The sequence below is a fragment of the Tachypleus tridentatus genome, chromosome 13 (genome assembly GCF_004210375.1).
Source record: "Tachypleus tridentatus isolate NWPU-2018 chromosome 13, ASM421037v1, whole genome shotgun sequence".
Classification (NCBI taxonomy): Eukaryota; Metazoa; Arthropoda; class Merostomata; order Xiphosura; family Limulidae; genus Tachypleus; species Tachypleus tridentatus.
The window spans coordinates 134,394,084-134,412,049 of record NC_134837.1 but is presented as its reverse complement, the minus strand read 5'-3'; the positions used below and the strand labels follow the sequence as shown (position 1 = coordinate 134,412,049).

The 17,966-nt window shown below is 32.7% G+C and overlaps 1 protein-coding gene across 1 annotated transcript; it reads right to left on the bottom strand.

The window, feature by feature from the left end:
- Positions 1-12,265: 12,265 nt before the first annotated feature.
- On the bottom strand, positions 12,266-15,791 carry LOC143237705 (salivary peroxidase/catechol oxidase-like). Its single transcript, XM_076477230.1, has 4 exons — positions 15,676-15,791; positions 14,940-15,163; positions 14,466-14,660; positions 12,266-12,348 (listed from the first exon to the last, which is right to left on the bottom strand). The coding sequence occupies exons 1-4, from the start codon at positions 15,726-15,728 to the stop codon at positions 12,281-12,283; spliced, it is 540 nt and encodes a 179-aa protein (XP_076333345.1). The 5' UTR covers positions 15,729-15,791; the 3' UTR covers positions 12,266-12,280.
- Positions 15,792-17,966: the final 2,175 nt, after the last annotated feature.

Here is a 17,966-nt window from a genome sequence, read left to right as displayed (position 1 = left end):
TAAAATTTCAAATAGCTTTGGTGGTAGCTGTGGTGGGCAACGTATTTTACACTGATGACATTACAATTAACTACAAATAAGAGTTCGAAAACAAGTATTCGAAAATACAAATTTCGCACCTATATGACGGTTCTTAAGATTTTGCTTATACTAAAGATGACGTTTTGTTAAACACTAATCATGTGGTTAAGGCAACGAAATGTCAGCGTAGCTGTAACAAGTTGCCAATTTTTAAGGATAGTTCGTAAAGATGTTCACAAACATTGGCGTAATTTACTTGAGGAACATGTCCTCTCACTTTTAAGTACAGGGAATGCTATCTTTCTCATATTGAAGCAGTATTAAAACTATTATTTCTCAATAATTTACTCTCACGCCTTTTCTCTCTGCACACATCACACTTACATAAGATGAAAAACAAAACAATCTAATCTTTGTCTCAACAAAATAAAATTACATGAGCAAAAGTGTTTACTCGAATCTTGTTAGACAAGGGCTGTTTCGTAGTTGTAGAAAATATTTTGTTTTAAATTTCGCGCAAGGCTACACAAGGTCTATCTGCGCTAGCCGTCCCTGATTTAGTAGTGTAAGACTATAGGGAAGGCAACTAGTCATCACCTCCCACTGCCAACTCTTGGGCCATTATTTTACCAATGAATAGCGGGTTTGACTGTTACATTATAAAGACTCTACTGCTGAAAAGGCGAAAATATTTGGTGTGAAGGGGATTCAAACCCGCCACCCTCATATTACGAGTTGAGTGCTTAACCACCTGGCCATCCCGGGCCTTAGTTGTAGAAAACACTTGGAGCATGGTATTAAGTAATTTATATTATCTTAAATAACTGTACCTTACTTAATGTATACATGTACTTTTTGTAAATTATATCTTTTGTCGGGTCTAAAGAGAACAATGCTTTAATATTTGGGTCGTCACTTAAAATGTGTGATATTTTCTTTTACGTTATTTATTGGAAAATAAATTTTGAATGTAACTTAAGAGTGTGACGTAGAAATGTAAATAGTTGATGTTTGAATTTGTGTCCTTAAAATATATAAAGAATCATCATTAATTACTTTGGTTATTTTCTTACAACAAGTTCAGTACAAACAACTATTGTTACTATTCGATATATCGCTTACGATTCATCGGGTGATTATCATTGAAGCGATACATTCATTTAATATTTCTTGTACAGGAATTTGATACGATAATAACTTGAGGATTCCAATGTTTTAAATTGCAGAAAAAATCCATGTATAAGATTAGTTTAGACAATGAAAAACTAAAAATGTTCTAAATGGTTTGGTGAAACAGGATATAATTGAAATAAGATCTAATTAGATCAATCGAAACCAATTTGAAACAACTTAGAGTTAACAATAATATTATAAAAGATGCTATTCGAATGACAGTAGCATAACTATTTATTTGTGACACCAGATAACCAAAAATTAACTTGTTTAATTATAAGGTGAACCAACTGCAACTTATTAAAAATAATAAAGATATTGTAATTTCTAAAGCAGATAAAGGAGGACGGTTAAATTAGACACAAACAGTTATAAGGATAACATTACAAACCTTTTAAATGATGTTTCTTATATTAATATCTAAAAATACCCCACGAATGCAGTACAGAGTAAAGTAAAAATGGCTGTAAAAACCTTTAGTACCATAACTGGCTCGGCATGGCCAGGTGGGTTCGACTCGTCATCTGAGGATCGCGGGTTCAAATCCCCGTCACATGAAACATGCAAGCTCTTTCAGCCGTGGGGGCATTATAATGTTATTGTCAATCGCACTATTCGGTGGTAAAAGAGTAGCCCAAGAGTCGGCGGTGGGTGGTGATGACTAGCTGCCTTTCTTCTAGTCTTACATTGCTGAATTAGAAACGGCTAGCGCAGATAGCGAAATTCAAAAAACAAATTCTCGTGTAGCTTTGCGTGAAATTCAGAAACAAACCATAACAACAAATAAGTAATATAATTTCATACAGTTCCACTTGACTTCACATTCGTTTTTATGCCCTCCTGAAAGTTCATAAAATTTGGATACCTTTTCAACCAGTTGTTGATAACAGAAGATCGTCAACATAATTAGTTTCTAAGTTTACTGTTTAAAATGTTCTTTTTAAACAAATTCTCACACGTTAAGAATTTGTATAAATTTATTAATAAATATTAAAAATATTAATATAGAAGAAAATTATCTATTAGTTTCACGTGATGTAATATCGTTGTTCCCAGATGTACCATTAGAAGAAGTATTATGTTGTTTAAATAGTATATTACTTGCCAGTACATGTTTTTCACGTCGAGAAATATACGATATTATAAATTTAACAGAACTATGTGTAACTAATAGCTATTTTAAGGTGGGAAGTTAAATTTACGAACAGAATGAATGCTTATCCATGGAGCACTTTTTATCATTTCTGTTGGCAGAAATTTTCATGTTTGTTTGTTTTTGAATTTCGCACAAAACTACTCGAGGGCTATCTCCGCTAGCCGTCCCTAATTTAGCAGTGTAAGACTAGAGGGGTTTGTTTGTTTTGGAATTTCGCACAAAGCTACTCGAGAGCTATCTTTGCTAGCCGTCCCTAATTTAGCAGTGCAAGACTAGAGGGAAGGCAGCTAGTCATCACCACCCACCGCCAACTCTTGGGCTACTCTTTTACCAACGTAAAATTGACCGTCACATTATAACGCCCACACGGCTGAAAGGGCGAGCATGTTTGGTGCGATCGGGATTGGAACCCGAGACCCTGAGATTACGAGTTGGATGTACAAGACTTTAGTATAAGAGTTATTACTTAGTGATCGAGTATTTAATGATTATTTAGTTTTCATAAAACAAGAGTGTTAAAAGTAATTATTTTAAAGGCAATAATTTTGATAAATTTTGTAACGCAACTCGGTGAAGGTCGGCCTTGTGTTTTTTTGTCAAACTCTTTTAATTTTGACGTCACATGAACTTTTTCAATTTTTTTCGATGTCTTAAGTAAGTATTGTTACATCATAGCGGCTTGTAACTTCTAGAAAGTTCTAGACCTCAGTTATATTATTATAAATAAACACAAGCCGAAACAAAAATCAAAAACACTGCAGAAATCTGGAGGTGAATGTGGAATAGAACACATATCGCAGTACACCGTCTATTAGTCTTAAACTGCGTTCGCCAGTTTCATATCAAGAAATTCATTAATTAAATAATCATAATAACAAAGTATTTAAAGTTAAATATCAACAAAATAAACAAAAAAAATAGAAATTAGGAGAGCAAGATGTGGGTGTTCAAGCCAACAATATACCACATCTATATCACCTTTCACTGCCTACAGACTGTTGTGGGGAGGTGACTGCTTTCCAAGGTAAACAAAAAGAGAAACACGAAATAATGTAGTACTACCTGGGGAAAGTTTGTTTCTTTGTTTTTGAATTTCGCGCAAAGTTACACGAGGGCTATCTGCGCTAGCTGTCCCTAATTTAGCAATGTAAAACTAGAGGGAAGGCATACAGTCATCACCACCCACGGCCAACTCTTGGGCTATTCTTTTAACATCGAATAGTGGGATTTACCGTCACATTGTAACGCTCCCACGACTGAGAGGGCGAACATGTTTGGTGTGACAGAGATTCGAACCCGCAACTCTCAGATTACGAGTTGAGTGTCTTAACCACCTGTACGTGTCAGGCCCTGGGGGAAAGTAAGATACATTTACATCCTGAATTTGGCATCCCAGCCCCCATTGTAGTAGTAGAGCACTAATTAGTAGACCCCCCGCTAGTACAGCGGTATGTCTCCGGATTTACAACGCTAAAATCAGGGTTCGATTCCCCTCGGTTTGCTGAGCAGATAGCACGATGTGGCTTTGCTATAAGACAAACACACACTAATTAGTAGATCAGTGGGAAAATGTTTGAATATTTTTACTTGTTCAGTTCCTGTTTTTACACATTTTAAACCGGGTTGATTATTTTTATTATCCAAAACGCGTGTTTCTTATTATTACTACGTACATTTATAAGTTTATCAAATAAAATATTAAGCAATTTTTAATAAAATAGCCGGTTGTTTAATAGTTGTTTTGATTGAACTCAAAATAAATCTAAATTTAATTAGATATTTATGGAGTTTAGGAATAGCATACACAAAAGGCAAATCTACCAAATAATTTTGTTTAGAATAAAAAAATAAGCTTTAATAAAATGATTAATTACTAGATCTTTAGATTGGTTAATAAGTTTAAATATTTGTATACTATTAATTTCTTTTATCATAATTAATGCATAAAACGTTTTTACTAATGAAGACAAAATTTTCAATGAGCTTTATCAATAGGAAATATAACATATGTTTCTTATTATTTAGTGATGAAACGATAAATCTATATGTCATTTCTTTAATTTTACGCGGAATAATTAAAATATTTTTAGTGCATAAACTTTCCATTCCAAAAGCCTTCTAGGTGGAGAAGATGTAATATAATTAAGTTACAAAATATATTCATCAATATTGTTTTCAATATATTTTATAGTATTTTGTTTATTACATTTTGTGGTAATTCTGTATTCAGATCTTTATGGTAACTAAACCTATCTGTTTGGGCTTTGACGTAAAAGAGAACTATTTAAAGCTTTTTATACATTTCGGTTTGTTTGTTTTGTTTTGAATTTCGCACAAAGCTACTCGAGAGCTATCTGTGCTAGCCGTCCCTAATTTAGTAGTGTAAGACTAGAGGGAAGGCAACTAGTCATCACCACCTACTGCCAACTCTTGGGCTACTCTTTTACCAACGAATAGTGGGATTGATCGAAACATTATAACGCCCCCACGGCTGAAAGGGCGAGCATGTTTGGCGCGACGGGGATACGAACCCGCGAATCTCAGATTACGAGTCGCACGCCTTAACACGCTTGGCCATGCCGGGCCGAAATATCAATCGATAGTTGTTTATTAATAAGCACAAAGATGGTCACAGGTGGTCTGTCACTTGACCCCCAACAGATGGCGGTAAATATCAATAGATAGTTGTTTATTAATAAGCACAAAGGTGGTCACAGGTGGTCTATCACTTGACCCGTTTCCTGGCTGTATAAGTTCGCAGACATACCATAGTACCACTGGAGAGCTCGATAGACAGAGACGCAAAATTATTAAACATTATGATATTTAAAAGAACTAGCAATCATGCTATGAAAAGTGATGAAGCAAGAATTAAAACCGTAGTCACAAATTTATAAAATATAGTTCCTTCTTTGTCAGCTATAATACTTACCTGTTGGCTAAGGTCAGGATTATGTTTTGTACATATGTGGTTGTGGTTTAAATTCTTCTAAAAGTTGTAGCTATCAATGATAAGGCTATACTGAAAGTATATAAATGTTACATCCTTTCTACGGACACATATAAACTGAACAAACAAATATTAAAAATAGATAAAAATTTAACGGAAAATATGAAACGCTGGTTATTCCTCGAATTGCTTTAAAAAGTATGCAAAATAAAATAAATGTTGTAATAAAAAGTACACATATAGGTAAAGTGATATCAGATTCCATTATATATCGTTTAAAAATCTATCCATTTGTTTCCAACTGGTATATCTCTACTTATTTGTGTACTTTATACTACAGTATTTATTTGGATAACAATACTTCTTACAGTAACCCTAGGAATAACCAATGATTTCTACTTTCCATTAAAATTTTAATTTTTTTCCGATTTAAATAAAATGTAACTATTTGATTACGTCATAAAATTCGATCTGCGTGATCAGTAATGAACCACCAAATACACTACACTAAAAGTAAAACTGCAATAAATTCGGTAAAACATGATTTTTGTTCTACGTATTAAAACGATTTTTTTGTTTTTTAGAGATAAAGATAGTGAAATGAAATTACATGAAAAAATGTTGACTATCCAATATTTCTAAAATTTGTTTTGAAATTTCGCACAAAGCTACTCGAGGGCTATCTCCGCTAGCCGTCCCTAATTTAGCAGTGTAAGACTAGAGGGTTTGTTTGTTTGTTTGTTTTGGAATTTCGCACAAAGCTACTCGAGAGCTATCTCCGCTAGCCGTCCCTAATTTAGCAGTGTAAGACTAGAGGGAAGGAAGCTAGTCATCACCACCCACCGCCAACTCTTGGGCTACTCTTTTACCAACGAAAAGCAGGATTGACCGTAACATTATAACGCCCCCACGGCTGGGAGGGCGAGCATGATTGCATTTCTAAAATAGTAGCAGAAATTACTTTTGAAATTTACAGTACAGTTCATTATGACTTCAAAATCCCTATATTTTAACATAAACTGGATCAAGTATGAAACGATCAAAACTGTTTATTTGTTGTTATGCACAAGGCTACAAAAAGAGCTATCTGTACTCTGTCCACCACAGGAATGGAAACCCGGTTTCTGGAAGCATAAGTCCACAGACATGCCACTGTGCTAGAGGGGGCGCATCGGTCGAATAAATATATTACTAATCACATAAATCGTTAAATGTGCAATGAAAAATCGAGAATAACATTTTCACCTGCTGGCATAATAAAAGAAAAATCTGCTACAACCTAAAGTAAAAAGGACTTATAATCTGTGCCCATGTATATCATAAACAAAGAAACAAATCAGTGTTATAACTAAATATATTATCATCCATCAGCGTCAATATGACGAAATAAATTCCTTGTTACTATAACAACCTATGTTTGACTTATAAGGAACTATCAGCCATTTGATGAATCTAATAGGAATCAAGTTTTATCACTCTGTGACGCCATATTTTATCTCCTCTTCTTTGAATGGTCCTCTATCAGATTCTCATAGAATATAACATCATTTGATATCCACAACCTAGACCCTACCCCTCCTGTCCATTTATCCTTGTTACTGGCAATCCTTGGTAAAATGTCATATCAACAGATTGTTTACAAAACTTGAAGGTGTATCATAGTGTAATTGAATTACTTGATTAACTGTGATTACGTCAAACCCTTGTGTTACTTTTAAAATATTGAACCACTTTCATTGATCAAAACTATGATTTTGAGAAGCGATGTTTCATATTACAACATAAACAAATGACACTATAATAAAAGCTGCAAGAATACTTTATTCAAAATTCAAAGTATTATTTGAAAAACACCATTAAATAAAAGTTAATAGCTACTAAGGCGAAATATATATAAAAATAATATCGTGCATATAGTTCATCACTTTGGTGCAAAAGTTGTGATATACTCAAAAGTTCGATGTCGGTAGTCATATATATCCAGAAATGGTTTTCTTTGATTAATTGCTACATGCTAAATATAAAAATAAATAAAAACCAGAATATCAAAATAAACATACTTTGTTTCACAATATTAATATATCTCTCAATCGAGGGTAATTTTGTGTCGATTTCACTACTATGTGTAAGAAAAGGGATATAGAAACTGAATTTATTTATTGTTTTTAACTTGTTTATGCTTGACAGAACTAAAATATTAAAGTGGTGTTTCTTTGTAATTGGTTCAATACATATTTATTATATATTACCCGATTCAAATATTTACAAAATCAAGTATAAGAGTGGGATTAGTTTTGAAGTTACGAATTGACAAAGATGACTAATTTTAAAAGGGCACTAAGTCCATCTGGTGTTTAAGACCTTCGTGTATTTCTTAATTTCTATAACACATTTGAAACTTAGTTCAAATGTACTCACAAGTATCAAGCCAAGGGTTTACGCTTATCTCTCGTCTGTTTGTGCAGAGGATAACTGGATTGCTAAAACAAGTACAAAATTTGTTAATATTTTAAAAATTGGATTCCTTAGAAATGATAATTAGAAAACAAATAAATAAAAGTGATACAATAACAATGAGATACGAGAGAGACTACATTAGGTTTAAGTTCTTATTTTCCTAAATTAACTTCAAGAGAATCTTACGTGTTTAAATTTGTCAACGTATTTTATTTTTAATTAAATTGTATAAAACCATCGTAACATAGATATTTGGCTAAGGATCATGAAAGTGTAATATAAAAATTAGGCTAATGGCCATTTTTGTGTAACCTAGAATTACACTCATGACTACATAGAGGTAACATGGAAACGACAATGCAGATGTAATAAAGAAATTGATGTAATACCATATCGATGTAAAAATGAATTAGGCTAATCACCATGTAGGTCTAATAAAGTTATTAGGCTAATGGCGATGTAGGTCTAATAAAGAAATTAGGCTAATGACCACGTAACTGTTATAAAGGCATTACACTAATGACCTGTAGGCACTAAGATAACTAACCTGGACGAGAGGAAATGAACAGATAATTAAGTTTTTCGATTTTAAATTTGACACACCAAAAAGTTTTTCAAATATAATTGTGAAGGAATATAATCATTTTAACCGTTAACATCCTATTTACATAGTTGATAAATATATAAAAGATATAGTTAGTTTTCTTGCTTAAAAGAAGCTGGAAGAAACACATTGAATTGTAATTCCTGTATCCCGTCACTGTTGTCACACAAAATTTTAGACAAGGTAGTTTTTCGGATCTCCTTCAACTAATCTGTTTAAAATACAAACATGTTTATTTACTGAAAAGAAATAACAAACACTTCGATGAAATTGATTTGGTTTCGTAAAATTACCGTTATTTTAATGACTGTATCATTTTTACAAACCAATACGCAACACTAGAAAAATAATTAAACTGGTATTTATTTCATTTAGTTAACTAGATTTAAAAGTTATTTGAAATAGGTTTCCAATTGTTATGATGATCTTCTTCGCCCTTTACACTTTCCAAGGTGAATCAATCACCTGTATCTCTTCATAACCATTAGGGTTAAGTAAAACGCTCAAAACAGTTAGTTAACTGTTAAAAGAAATAGTACAATAGTACTGGTGAAACAAAAAATAACAGAGACACTTTATGACAAATCTGTTTCTAGTAATGAAGTGATTGTGATATTTCGTTTAAGTGGAGGTCTGAAGCATAGTGCATTTATTTGGCTTACCAGGTATTTGAAAGTTCAGACGATACTCATTTACCTAAATATTATTAGTCCTCATCTTTAAATAAACGGAAAGGTTTTTCCTGCATCTGTAACCCCCAGGTATTAAAGAAACTTTCTCGCAGCTGAAAACTCGTAGTGGTTCCAGCAGAGTTTATTTCGTTAACAGGTTCTGAACTAACGTATGACCGAATCGAAATGCTGATGCAAAGAATTCGTTCAAAATGGATGGGTTGATGTACGGGTTGTAATTAGTATAGCCAAATTGTAGAGGTTCTAGATTCCAGTCAGAGTAATCACCTAAGACAACCCTAAGAAACTCGTTGCATGTAATCATTTGAATCTGGGCGATCACGAATCTCCTGGATTAGAGAATATAAAAACAATATTGATATTTTAATATCGTATAACTGTATAAAATACACATTCAAACTTTCATGTTACACTATCTATTGTATGCTGTAAATACACACTATATAAACAGTATCAACATCTTAATATATTAAGAATATAACAAACACATGATGATGTAGACTTCTTATTCTTCTTGGTTTAATATCTATAAAAATTCAAAAACATCATATGTTTTAATTTATTTTATGTACATTAAATTATATAAAGTTCAGTGATGTCGAGAAAACCCACTTGCAGAGAAATATATATGCAAAAACGGCTCGTTTGGGTTGAGAAAATATTTTACATAGAAGAGCGAACAACGTTTCGACCTTCTATGTAAAATATTTTCTCAACCCAAACGAGCCGTTTTTGCATATATAATATAAAGTTCACTTATTTATCGTGGGTATCTAGTTCTCTTTCTGTTTAGTGAGCTTCACACGCAATCTGAGAGTTGAGGGCTCGAATCCTTGTACTATCGAACGTGCTCTTTTTTTCAGCCGTGGTGACGTTATAATATGACGGTCAATCCCAGTAAACGTTGCTAAAAGAAGTAGCCCAAGAGATACCCGTTGGTGATGATGACTAGCTTTTTTCGCTCGAGTCTTTCACTTATGAATTAGTGTCGAATAGAAGTCTTTATATACCTTTGCACGAAATTCGAACCCAACAAACAGTGCTGTGCCTAGAACTGGTATTGAATATCGGTTTTAATGTTATAAACCTCTAAGCTTAAAGTCCTCAGCTACAAGTGTGAAAGTGTATTTTGTAGTACTTCGTCTCACAATCAAAATCTTCAATATAGATCTGAAGGAAAACGGGAAATAACTACACTACATTGATGAATGAAGTATACTTTAGTATTACTATATTCGCCAGCGATTTAGTGGTTCAAGAGACTCCTGAAAATATACACCGATTACGTTGATTTGTATTTACCTACATGCTAAACTATCATTGCTATTATGTAAAACCACTACTAGGTACGAAACGACTTCTTTACCTGCAAAAAAACAGTACAGGTTTTGGGAAGTGTCGCTAGATAAGTCTTCTGATGGCTTGGGACTTTGTGGTAAAAGCATTTTACCGTTAGGATCGGTGAGACTTTTGAATAAACCTGAAAAAGAATAGAAAGAAAATATATCTATGAGTATTTTTAAATATTAGGTCTTCATACTCGTACAGTTACTATTTAATTTCTGAAAAGCACTAATTTTGTATACAATTCAGTATTCACTAGAGACACATTATGTTATTATTATTATAATTACTATTCAGGATAATAAAACACAGCAATAATTCTATCTGGAGACTATTTCTCTCATACATTTATTCATGTGAATTACTTCATCAGACATAATTAAATATAATGGTGGTTAAGCACACTATACGCAATATTCTAGATCACGTTATATCCTTGGAAGTACTTCTACCATTGCTGATGACCAATATTTTGGACTGTTGGGTGATACTTCGATTTCCCTAGAAGTAAGTCTCTGCAAAGGTTGACACAGAACTCAAATCTTGACAAGAATTTCATCGAATTTTTATTATATGTGAACAATACTACCTTTAAACCAATAAAGACATAAAGAATCCGTTCGAGTTGTATGGAAGTGGTGATGTACTTGATAATTATGGTTGTGGTCATTTCAAATTTTTCTAACAATACTTTTATGGAAGCTTATGAGCGTTGGGTTTCTGGATCTTGGTAACCTTCACTGTCTTCTTTATAAACTTGTTAAGAGTAGGTTCATCGCAGTGGATTTCTAGGTTGGAGAAGATTCTTTCGTTATCACTGACTGTATCCCATCTAGCCTGATGGTTTTCTAAGAAAGGCCTCGTTGGCAGTAGGTATAGCGTAATTGACATATTATTATATTCATTTACTTTCATTCAGATGAGGGAGTTGTTTTGGATTCAGTTTGGACAGGAAGTTCGATCTAAGTTATTATCCTAAACTCTGCTCTGAATTCTTATTCGTATTATTTTGTTGTGTGGCTGAATAAAAGGAGTTTCTATATGATTATCCATTCTATTATCGTATTTAACCAGCCTAAGTATATCGGTAGTGCCTGTACATTGGTAAATATGATAGACAATACAAATCATTTTTAACCTCTCAGGGCGACTGTATTGGAGTCGAGTCCCTCTGTCTATGTGTATATTTCCGTGCGCATATCTCGCAAACTAATAGATCGATGTACATAAAAATATTTCACAAGATGGGAAGTCAGTATAGTATAGCTCTCCTCAAATGTGGTCTAGATCCAAATGTAGATCCAGATCTGGATCACTTTTAAGCACTTTTTACAATGTAGAGATTGAACGTTTTCGCGGTTTACGGTTAATAACTCTATAATGTGTAGTCATATTTATATCAAATTTAGAAGATTGAGACTTATCATGACACTACAAAAATTATCTGGATCGCTGATGTTCTGGATCAGAGAAGGATTTTCAGAGTTTTCCAAAGGGGAATTTTACTTTATCCAATATAAATGTATGCAATCTCGAAAAGTGAGATTAACCCTAACTGTTACGGAAACATACTACTTGTAACAACCGAAGTTTAAAAGCCTATTGTCAGTCATGGCAAACATGCTTTTATGTAGCAAAATGTTATTCATAACAAAATAGATACATTATTTTGCAAATACAGAACATAGGTGCGTGCAACAACAGTTCTTTTATCTCAGCATGCAGGTTCAGAGTCAAATATATTTTGTTCCATCTTAATCTAAATATTTTAAGGCACAACCAAGCTGATTATATAACGTAGAAATAATGGCACACTTTTTTGCCAAAAGCCTTAAATGTAAAGCCAAAATAGTGACTTACCGTTCTGAAAAGTTCTCAAAGCTTCACTCGTATTTTGTAGACTTCCGTAAATCAAGAAATCTTGTGAGGGCGTTTATCTGTTCCCGAGTTCCTACAGTTTGGGTAAATTTTAATAAGACAACAAGAAATGATCAATATTACCAGAAATACAGAACAAGTTGATCATAACCCAATGAATTGGTTTATATTATTCTAACCTAATATTTTAAAAACGTTTTAGAAATTTAATTTTTTAACTTTCAATTTTAAATTATGACAGCGGTAGTTAAAAGTACCTTCGTTTTAGTATCGTCATCACAATGTAAACATTCTGATATTAATTAAAAACCATATTAAAGATAAATGTTGGATGCTTGGAGCGAGATAAACAACCATTAGAGTCTCAGGTCGTGATAGAATTTTAATAAAACTGTTAAACACGTGCAGTAAAACGATTAAAGGTCTGAATGAAATAAAGATTATATTTTTGTCTCTGTATAAAAAGAATGTAAATGTATGATTAGAATGTGATATATTGTATGTCGTTTTTCAGTTTCACTAAAACAAAGTTCAACATCATTCTTCTAGTCAACGTTTTTTATTAAATATGTTTAAAGAGTCATGTTGTGGGAATAACTGTTACATTTTCAGTTGTATTTTTGGTGTAGTAATTTATTGTTCATAGAATAACTAGCGTAGATGTAACTCTAACCCTTATGGTATTGCATTGTTATTTTGAAGCACATCTATATCACAGTATTAGATTAGTACTTTCACCTTCACTTCGATAAGCTTAAAGGTTTGTAGCTATAAAATTCAGTGTTCAATTCCCTTTGATGGACACCGCAAATATTCCATACTGTAAAATTTCACTAAACACCAACTAATCAAAAATACCTTTTTGATCAGAACGAGTTAATTTGTTCCATCAGAGAATCGTTAATCAGAATACAAATCTTGGTTCTTATTAAACTCTAATACGGTGTCTAAAACCGTATTGAAATTAATGTTTGTTTGTTGTCTCTACTAATTTAGGGTTACTCGTGATCACAGATCGATTACCGAAGTTAATTATGTTCAATCCATTAATTGATTAATGATTTGTAATCTAGCACACAGCTACACAATGTGCTATCTGTGTAAACATCATTTCTTAATACTTTAATGATTTAGTTTATTTATTTTATAACTAGGTATTGTATTTTCAGAGTTTATGCATTTCAGTGACAGATATTGTTCTCTCTAGAAAATAGTAAAAAATGAAGTACTTTCAAAAATTAATTTCAGGATAGTTATGTACAGGAAGAATATAAACCGTGACCTTAATATCTTGGTAAGAAAAGTGTAAAATGTATTAAGCGTTTCATTTATTTTTAGGAACGACCATAAATTTTTTTATGTTCTGTATATAGGAATTTCTTATTAAATATAAGTGAAAGTTATGGTTTGAATTATGATGTTAGAAATAATACACTATTTTTGAAGTTTTTGACTTACTAAGCGTTGTGGTTAAACATTCTACGGACCTTCTGAAACTCAGACATGTTTGATCGTACTGGGAATAGAAAGGATCGTTGGAAGGAATGGAGATGGGAAAGCATAAAGGGTTCTGTTGATTCGGATCACAGCAGACCACAAGTACACTTCCATCTTGTTTGTTTAAAGACAAACCGTTTAGTCTTATGTTAGACTATTTATAAAATATAAACTTAAGGGAAAAGTACGCATATTCATATTCTTACAAAAAATATACTTTGTTACTTTGTTAGAATTATACAAAATGTATATTTGATTGTTTTAATAAACTGTAAACTATACAAATATAAAATAAAAATACACAAATCATCGTACTATAGATCTATGGAACTGATTATCATAAAATTGTCTTCTTATTTGATGTTATAAAATTTTGATATTTGTATAAAAAGAAATTATTGTGAATCTCAATCAGCTCTGACTTGACCTGACTGATATCAAACGAACGGTTAGTAACTTGACATGAATCACATCAAAAGACTTTTAAGAACTTGAAAATACTCATATGAAGAGACAGCTAAGAACTTGAAAATACTCATATGAAGATACAGCTAAAAACTTGACAAGAATTATTAGAAATAACGGTTAAGAACTTAATTAATATCAAATTGATGGCTGAGAACCTGAAAAGTAAGTCTGTTTATACATGTGAGAACAACAATTAATACTGGATGAAAAGCGTTTCAAACGTACCTCCTAAAATGAGTTCTTCTTCAGGAAAACTGGAGAAAGGGGCAAATGTCAAATCATGATCAATTATTTGACCCCACTGCATCACAAAGTGGGTGAAGTGTGCTGGGTTATCCTTGTCAGTGTGAATAGTAGATGATACCAGACGTGGACTCGGCAGTTCCTCACCAGAAATAGCTTTTCTTGGTTCAGAAACTCCTGTGAGTAGAACACTTATTTACTGTTTTCACATGTTACTTATGTGTTCGTTGGTTGTTTAAAAATCCAAAATCAGGATCATTTGTATTGACAAAGTAAAAACAGAGAATATTTTCTATATTGGTGTTTATTTTATAACTATCTTTGTGCACTATGAGAGTAAAACTAGATGTACATGTCATTTTTGTTAAGTACGATATAAAATATGTTTGTTAATAACTCTAGAGAATGTAATAATTATTAATAAATTTCAAATCGGTGAATACCTTACATACTTACCGTCAGCGTAGTTTGGCTGGAGAATTCTGTGTAAGCACGTGAAGGAAGATCCCACTTCTGGATACATGTCGTTGTTGCAGGTGCCATCAATATTTCGGTATTTCTGTGAAGGGTTGCATATGATACTCTGCTTTGTCTTGATATCACTGATGATATCTTGTAGTTTACTTTTCTCCAGATCAACAGCAGCGAGGGCAGGCATGTCGTTGTCTTTCAGGTTCAGCCTACAAAATATTGACATTATAAACAATGGCGTTGTGTATCTTGTCCACAAATATAACGTAATTCAAAAACTGAAATACGACTACTTTGATGTGTAACAAGAAAACACTTTGCTTTCAACCAGTACGCAGCTGTAAAACTGTGTTTATTTGTTATAGAACTTATGAGAAAGCCGCAATAGTTATATTTCTGTATAGTCGTCGTTAACTTTGAAGTGATAAACTAGAACGATTACACAGATAGACAACAACATCCACTCTCAACTCTTAGACTACTCTTGTCTAATGAAGTGCTGAGATTTGACAGTTACTCTTATAGCACACTCATGGTAATTGAAATGAAACATTGATGTTTTATATAATAAAAACAACATTTATTTTGTTGAAATACATTCTTGTATACTCACTGAAAGGTTGGTGTTTTAGTTATTAAGTTTTTATATTGAGCTGTTAGGTCACATAATCTTCCTTACAACGTTATTAAGCCGTATTTTACTGTCCAACTTAGGACTTACTCTTTGACCAAAACTTTCGTCGTTTCTTCCAAAAGACTGGCTCTTTCATCCATCTCTGAAACTTGACCTTAACATTCGTTTGTAGTAATTCTGCATCGCCGGTGGACACGAGTAAATTGACGAATTTTTAACCATCAAATGACTCCCTTTGTTCTCTTTAGAAAATATTAAAAAATGAAGTATTTCTCTCTCTTTCAAATATTAAGTTCAGAAATATTTGGCAAAAAGAACGTAGATTCGAGGGGACGAAGTGTTTGGAGAATTGGGTGATCGAGAGTACAGGTTGTGTACAGGTCGGAGATGTTCACGGAATCTGTCACTTAATCTGTTAAGAGTTTTGCCAATATAGGGTTGTTTACGTCTAGTGCAGCAATAACAATAAACAGTGCACTTTGGCGTATGGCGAAATCGTCTTTTGCGAGAAAGGTAGAACTGGAAAGAGTTGATAAGTTAGTGATATAACCTCATGTGTAGTAAATAGTTCGTCCATATGGACAGGTTATGTCAGTTTTTCAAGTAAAGACTCTGAAATAATTCTTAAAGTTGTAAGTAACTGCAAATATAAAAAATACTAATGATAAATTCTTATTACAGAAATGGGTAATAGTAACGAGTCATTATTACAACAATGATGGGAAATAGTAACGGTTGTTTGTTTTGACATGTAAATTAATGGGGCTAAAGTAACTATTGATTGTTATTGCATGGATTGGTAATGACAACAGTTGGTTGTTATCATATTGAAGGATAATAATAATGATTGATTACAATGATTGGTTGTATGTTAACAACTAATTATTATCAGCAATGAGGAATAGTAACTGGGATTTTCAGCAGGATGATGTGGAAATTCAACATAATAATCGTTATGTAAGGACTAGAGATAACATTTTAAAAACCTTTGTATTTTCTTTGCTTTATAGATATATAATATTTATTTTTGAGGGTTCTTACCTCGATAAACTATTAATACTATCAGAATACTTACGTAAATAACATAATGGAAAAGAAGAAAATCTGGAATGCGAAACTTATCACATTTTCATGAAAAGAAGCAATAAGTAAAACATAAATTTATGAAATAATCTTTAACCGAGGTCTTATTGTATAATATTTGTGAAACCTGATGAGGGAGTTCTTACATCAACTGTTTTACATTCACTTATTATGTAAAAACTCTTGACCCTTTGACCACTAACCCACATAACTAACAAGGTTCAAGTACAAATGAAGATAGTGAAACGTTACCTCATTTTCAGGTTCCTTGATGTCATAATTGAGCTTCAGGATCTTCTCTAGTGTGTCTAGATCACACACTGAGATTATGTTTCGAATGGTTGTGATTTGGTTATTTATTGTGTTTAAGTTGTTGTTTTCAAATTGGTCCATCTCTGATCACATGTTTTAGTCAGGTGTTGAATTCTACGAACTCTTTTGTTTAAAAACTTTTTCTAAAGTTTCTGTTGGGCCTTGTGCAGCTTAGTTATACACGGATGAACAGTAAGTACTAAAACAAGTGATATATGTTTGTAGCTTTGAAAACACCTTATACGTCATTCACTGTACGTAAATTTACCCCATAATCTTACTTTCTCAGGTGCATGTTTTGTGGTTTTAGAAATAAACAATAACACTACTTTTATCCAACACTTGATTCTAAACTTCCAGCTTTTGCTGATTCACAAAATAAATGGTACATTGAAAACACTTTCTCTGTCAGCCAGTAGAATAAGAAAACCTGAACATCTGTAGCATGTGTACATTTGATATTACACAGGAAAATTGTGTGGGCAAAACCATATGTAATATGGAAAGGGATCAAACAGAGATGTTTGAATTTGTTTATTCATGACCAGAGGCGCCCGGCATAGCGTGCGACTCGTAATCTGAGGGTCGTGGGTTCGCATCCCCATTGCGCCAAACATGCTCGCCCTTTCAGCCGTATGGCCATTATAATGTGACGATCAACTATTCGTCGCTACAACTTAGACAATTTTATTGACATCCAACAGCCAAACTTCCCAGGTAAAATTTATATTTTCCAGAAACACCTAAAAACAGCACCTTAAACGAGTTTTTCAAAGAATTTTCTCACAAAACCATCAACATAATTTCACCAAAAAAAAGTTAAAAAATAATCTTACAAAAAGAGACATTAATTCAATTAAAAACCTAAAACAAGACAAAAACATAAAATTTCTAAAAGCAGATAAAGGAAACGCTATAGTCATAATGAACACGAATGAATACATCCAAAAAATGAAGAACATCCTATCAGACACAAACAAATT